Source organism: Kryptolebias marmoratus, linkage group LG19, assembly GCF_001649575.2.
Source record: "Kryptolebias marmoratus isolate JLee-2015 linkage group LG19, ASM164957v2, whole genome shotgun sequence".
NCBI classification, from domain to species: domain Eukaryota; kingdom Metazoa; phylum Chordata; class Actinopteri; order Cyprinodontiformes; family Rivulidae; genus Kryptolebias; species Kryptolebias marmoratus.
This window is the reverse complement of record NC_051448.1, coordinates 3,010,351-3,016,350: the sequence shown is the minus strand read 5'-3', so window position 1 is coordinate 3,016,350 and position 6,000 is coordinate 3,010,351. Positions and strand designations below refer to the sequence as shown.

Genomic DNA, 6,000 nt, shown 5'->3' with positions numbered 1-6,000 from the left:
TTTTTTTTTTTTTTTTGACCCGGAACATAAACACGCCCAGGGTCACTTCCGGTTCAGTCTGAAGATGGCGGTTCCGGGTGCCGGTTCTCCGGGCCGGCTGGTCCAGTACGTGGTGGTCCGTTCGGACCTGGTCCACGCCCTGTCGTGGCCGCTGGGGGCCGTGATCACGCAGGCCTGCCACGCCGCCACCGCCGCCATCCACCTGCACTACGGAGACCCGGACACCCAGCGGTACCTGGCGGAGCTGGACTCCATGCACAAGGTGGTGCTGGCGGTAAGGCCGGGTTACCCGGGTGGTAAAATGACAGAAGCGTGTGTGAGGCTCCTGGGTGAGCTGAGCGGCTGTTTGTGGTCTCCAGGCCCCGGATGAAGCCGCCCTCTCCGGCCTCTCGGACCGCCTCAGCCAGGCCGGCGTGGCCCACAAGCTGTGGGTGGAGCAGCCGGAGAACATCCCCACCTGCCTGGCCCTGAAGCCGTGCCCCAAGGAGGCGGTTCAGCCGCTGCTGCGGAAGTTCAAACTCTTCAGATGAGACAGAGGGACAGCGACATTTAACGGGTTTAACTGCGAGAAACGCTGCTGTTATTTACAAGATCTGCACAGAAAATGTGATTAAATCTAAATATGAGGCTGTTTGTGTTCCTTCAGTCTCCACACAACAACAACCTGACTCTGCTCAGCCAATAAATGTGTTTAAAGAGCTGAGACTGGGTGTGGTAGTAGCTGAGAGTCTAACTTTGTTAGCAAAATATCTCCCCAACCACTGGATGGATTTAACGAAATGCTCGTTAGACTCGTTAACATGTCAGAGTAAATCGATTCAACATGGCCGCCACAGCCAAGCGACACCGGCGAACAGAAATGGTCGTGACTCAGACGGTGGGTGTGGTAGTAGCTGAGGGTCATTCCCAAAACAGACAAATAAAAGCTTTAAAAAGCGTTTAAAGTGGCCTTGAGCAACGGTTCTGTTGTTTCTCCTCTAACTTTGCTTTTATTTTCCCTTCGACTCTTTTCAGAGAAATCTGTTTTATTTTTCTTTCTTTGTTTGTTTGTTTATTGTCTAACTCTGACCTGATAATCATTCAGGCAGAAAAAAAAACAGATCTCTTTGTTACCAGCTCTCTGTCACAAAGACCTTTTATTCCTCTTTTTTTTTTTTTAAGTGTAACCGACGAGGCGATTCTGAGAACTGTGAACTGAAAACATGGCTTCCAGTCGACGATCAACTAAAGCGATAGTTCCGAACTTTCCAGCTCCCGACCCACAAAACAACACAAACTGGGGACGATTTTTGATTTAAACTTTGCAGTTTGGTCATTTTTTGTTGTCCTCCATGAGGTAAAACTGACAGTTACTGGGGACGTTTTATTCTGGAAATCCTCTGAAGACAACAGCTTGGACATTAAGGGACCAACGGTGGGGACGGTGGGTCAGATCTGAAATATTTCCTGTTTCATAAATACAACTTTTGGCTTTTTCCTTTTCAGGGCAAGTCATCCATCTAACTGTGTCCTCACTCCATCTTCCTCCATGTCCTCTCTAACTGCTTCCATATCTGTCCTCTTTGTCTCTAACATCCTTCTGTCCCTCCTCTGCACATGTCCAAACCATCTCAGTCTTTATCTCCCAGTCCTTCAACCTGTGCTGGAGCTCTGATGTCCTCATTCCGAATCCTGTCCATCCTCGTCCCTCCCAAAGAGAACCTCAGCATCTTCAGCTCTGACACTTCCTGTTCTGTTTCCTGTCTTTTTGTTCTTAAAGACACAACTTTTACATTCTGTTATTCCTCTCTTTTTTTGTTGTTGTCCTGTAAGACAGGAGTCCTGGTCAAAATAAGCATCCTGGTTCTAAAAAGCAGCTTTTTCACAGCCCTGTTTTTGTTATTCAGAGCAAAATTTATAAGTCCACTAGGTGGCGCCAAAACACAACCAAATCCTCCACACTTCATTGTTTACATTAAGTTATGTTTCTGTGTGTTCACCTCCCGGTTTGTTAGCAAAATATCTCATGAACATTCAACGGATTTTACTGAAACTTTCATTAAAACCCTCTACAACTGATTAACGTTTGGAGCCTATAAATCAAACTCAACAGGTTAATAATATTAGTCAATTTAACAGATAATTAACTAAAATTTGATGTGACTGTAGCTGAGAGTCATTCTCAACACATAATCTGTGTTTAAGACAAAAATTAATACTTAATCAGGCTGTAGTTTTAGGAAAACAATGTTTTTATTAAGTATTTATTATTTAGTAATTTGATTCATTCATACGTCTGAATTTGAGTTGTATTAATTTGATTGTTTTTACATAAACTGTTAGAGTTTTTTCTAAGCATTATTTTTCCCGCCACCTCAGACAAAACACGTGAAGCACGTCCTGCCTTTTGTGAAAACCCGACAAACAAAAGTTTGTTCTGGTCGATGGTCGCTTCAGGGACCAGTTATTAAAATGTTTCCTGTCTGACTCATTTTCTGTCGGCCAATTTACAGTCTGAGCTCTGCACAGGAGCGACTGGTTAAACATGTTTTCAAATTAAAAGCAGGTAGTTGTGGGTGGGGGGTGGGGGTGGGGGGTTGTTTGCAGAAGTGTAAATGTCAGCTGTCAGTTTCTGTGCGTTTTCATCCAGCAGTAGCTGAAGGCTGCAGAAATGTAGCATGAATTGAAAACAGTCAGTATGCTGCAGCAGATTTTAAAGAGAACAAATGTTTAAAATATTTTAAAAGACATAAAAGTTACAAAACCCTAAAGTCAGAGCACTCGTCTCCTGAATGAGCTCCACGTTTTGATGTGTGAACAGTTAAAATAACCCAAAATAAATAAATAAAAGTAGCATTAACGCTGACAAAAATGTCCAAATTATGTAAATCCTCTTTCTGGACTGAGAGCTGAGAAGGTTCAGATAAACAGTCTGTCCTTAACTTCCAACATTTACAACATTTTTACATTTTTTTAGACACAATGTTTGGTAATTTTTACAAATTATACAGATTTCACGTGGTTTTAAATCAATTTCCTCCCACAATCAGACGAGTCAAGCTATATTCATACTCTGTTATATATATTTTTTTCATGTATTGGCAATAAATTAATCTAAAATAAACTGAACATGTTTGCTGACATTCCCTTTAATTATCAACTGTTTCAACCCATTGCATTGAAAAAAGGAGCGATCATGTACTCACACGTGTGCAAAATTTCTCATGAACCAGTAGATGGATTTTAATGAAACTATTGGAAAAAATAATCATTAAATGAGCATCTAGACCTGACAGCCTCTGGCCACAACTCAGCCATTTTTTTTTACAGATATTGAGGTAAAACTTAGCGTGGTAGTAGCTGAGAGTCATCCACAACTTGCTACATTTAAAACTAATGGAGTCGACTCTGCCTGTTAGCAAAATATCTCATGACAGTGCAAACATCTGCAGCTGATTCACCCTTTGGAGTCAAGATGGCTGCCAAAACCAAAAAATAAATAAAAAGAGTGAGCTCAAATTTGGAGTGGTAGTAGCTGAGAGTCATCCAAAACTTGCTACATTTAAAGCTGTTGGAGTCGACTCTGCCTGTTAGCAAAATATCTCATGAAAATGTGAACATCTGCAGCTGATTCACCTTTTGGAGTCAGCCCCTTTCAAGATGGCTGCCAAAACCAAAAAATAAAGAAAAAGAGTGAGCTCAAATTTGGCGTGGTAGTAGCTGAGAGTCGCCCTCAACGCGCGCTGTGATTTCACAATAAAAGTTTGTCCTGGGAGGCGGCGGGCGACGTGCATCCCGCCAAGAGGAGCTCCACCAGAAGCGCCCGAAGCCCCCGCGCGCGCCAGGTCGGTCTCATAAAAGCGGCAGCGTCCAGGTTTCCTGTCCATCATCCGCCTCGTGAGCGCGCCTCGGAGCGCGCGTGCAGCCCTGTTTGTTTGTGTTGAGAGATTGGAAATGGCGGAGAGCGGAGAGACCCAGAGCGATAACTTGGGCTAGCGAACGGGAGTGCACCGTCACCGAGGCGCGGGGGGAGAAGCGACTGCCAGCGACTCCCGGACTTACCCATGATCTGCTGCTGCCGACCGGACACGATTTACCCGCGAGGAGGAGGAGGAAAAACAAAAAACGGATTCTCGGAGCGGAGGTTTGTAAGCGTTTTTTTTTTTTTTTTTCAATCAAGCTCTGCGTTAGCTAGCTCCTAGCTAAGCGGGGCTAGCAGCCTGGCTAACTTCACGTCGTGTGTGATTTCAACCACGCAGCCTTGTTTGTCAACAAAAGCTGACGTTAAATTGACAACGGGCCAGCTTACATACAACTTCTGGACAGTTTCCAGGCCGACCCGCACGCTTTCGGAACACGGTCGCGACATTTTGACCGCAGAATTACCGACCCGAAAGCAGGAGCGGATAAAAAGTGAGACATCTATTCTTGTAAAGCAGTAAGTTAAGCTGGTTAGCCAAGTTAGCTGCCTCGCTCCCAGTCCGTGCTGCTCTTTGATTCGGGATTAATGAGCTCGGGGCAAACCTTTCTGGTATTGTTATTAGTGTTATTAGTATTGATCCAGCGGGAGGGTCGCTGGAGCCGATCGGACCAGGGTGGGATTGGGGAAAAAAGCGCGTGTGGAGCGTGTTGTTGTCCGGGGGGGTGGTGGTGTTTTTAGCGGCCGCGGCGGCTGCAGCGCAGCTCGGCTGGCCTGACTCATTGTTGTGCTGCCTGCCAAGTATAACGTTTCTGGGCCTCCACTGACACCATGGCCGTCCCCAGCTCAGCCTGTCCTTGTTGTTGTTGTTGTTGTTGTTGTTGTTGTTGTGTTAGGGGGGCAGAGGCGGCCTGAAGGTGTCGCGGCTGTAACCTGAACGGGCAGCACCTTGACCCCCCCTGACACCACGGCCTCAAGAGTCACTTTAAAATAAACCACAGAAAGTAACTCAAAGCTGCATTAAACAGAGATGCATTAAACAGTTCCCTCCAGTAGTTTTCCAGATACGTCCGTGTGCGGCTCTGAAATGCGGGTCTGCGCTCAATGTAAACAAAGCGCTTTACTCTGCTTCACCTCGCAAATCTGAGCGTACAGATGATTTTATCCACCCCGATCAGCTCTTTAATAGTCACTACTGTTGGCCCGTTTTCAGTCACTTTGGCCGTTTGTTTTGTTTTTGTTTTTGTAGGTAAACCAACACAAATGGCAGCTGGCATCCAGTCAGAAACTTTGCTTTTCAGACGAGTTAACTTCGAATCAAAGCTAACGTGTCATACTATGAAACAGAAGAATCTTATTTCTGGGGAGATTAAAGTTTCTTTCAAAGGTGAAGTCGACAGCTTTTATTATCATTAACAATAATAACAGCGTAAAAACAAGTTGTGCTGTTATTTTGAAGTTGGGTTTATTGTATAAGGTTGTATTTTATGATTCTGTGTGGAACTTTAGTTAAGTTTGTTTGGGTTTTATGACATTGTTTGATATTCACAGCTTGTATTTCTTCCCACAAATCCAGATTCTGTTTATTAATGACCTAAGCTGCCTTTTATTACTCATTATTAACACCGTTATTGTTGGCATATTTTCAGTCACTTCTGTAGGCGAACAAACACACGATAGATGGCATCTGTTTACAGATTTTTAATATCAATATGAGCCTTCATGACTTTGCAACAAGTACCTTTTTAAAAAAAAAAAAAATTTTATTCATAATTGTGTCTACAGCTTCTTCATACTTATTCTTTTGTAAATATTAAATATATTTATTATTAACAAACTAAAAGCATCAATATTTACTAGCTAAATAAATGTTATTGTCAAATTTTTCATTACTTTGTCTCATATTTTACTAATAGTATTTAAATGCAATATTAAGGACACATTAATCATCATGGTGAGGGTTTGTTTGTTTTGGATTTTTGTATTTTGACCAGTCTTCGTGACGTTGCAGTGAATATCTTTAAGGTTACGTGCCAGCTTTGGACACACTCTGAAAATGTTTAAACCTAACCCCTTTGTCTAAGGTGTATCTAGGTGGGCAA

At 43.4% G+C, this 6,000-nt stretch overlaps 2 protein-coding genes across 5 annotated transcripts in view; both read left to right on the top strand.

The window, feature by feature from the left end:
• The first annotated feature begins 41 nt into the window (after positions 1 to 41).
• ptrhd1 (peptidyl-tRNA hydrolase domain containing 1) lies at positions 42 to 938 on the top strand. Of its 2 annotated transcripts, none has more exons than XM_037981409.1 (2): positions 42 to 262; positions 360 to 938. In XM_037981409.1, exons 1-2 carry the CDS (start codon positions 65 to 67, stop codon positions 528 to 530), a joined length of 369 nt encoding a protein of 122 aa, XP_037837337.1. In that variant the 5' UTR covers positions 42 to 64; the 3' UTR covers positions 531 to 938. The 2 variants fall into 2 exon arrangements, with proteins under 2 accessions (XP_037837337.1, XP_017286882.1); XM_017431393.3 differs by having other exon boundaries at positions 42 to 274.
• A 2,797-nt stretch (positions 939 to 3,735) lies between these two features.
• The window catches only part of ncoa1 (nuclear receptor coactivator 1), a 45,497-nt gene continuing 43,232 nt past the window's right edge, over positions 3,736 to 6,000 (top strand). Inside the window, exon 1 of one of the 3 annotated variants that reach the window (XM_017431413.3) lies at positions 3,736 to 4,123. The gene's annotated coding sequence lies outside the window, so the exon portion shown is untranslated. Of the gene's footprint in view, positions 4,124 to 4,181; positions 4,393 to 6,000 lie in introns of those variants that run through there. The other 2 variants (XM_017431411.3, XM_017431412.3) reach the window with 2 other exon arrangements.

Bases quoted from the DNA above. Each gene is read 5' to 3' on its own strand.
- ptrhd1 (XM_017431393.3), top strand. From the start codon at position 65: ATGGCGGTTCCGGGTGCCGGTTCTCCGGGCCGGCTGGTCCAGTACGTG. The intron at 275-359 runs GTAAGGCCGGGT...TGTGGTCTCCAG, and splicing joins TGCACAAGGTGGTGCTGGCG to GCCCCGGATGAAGCCGCCCT.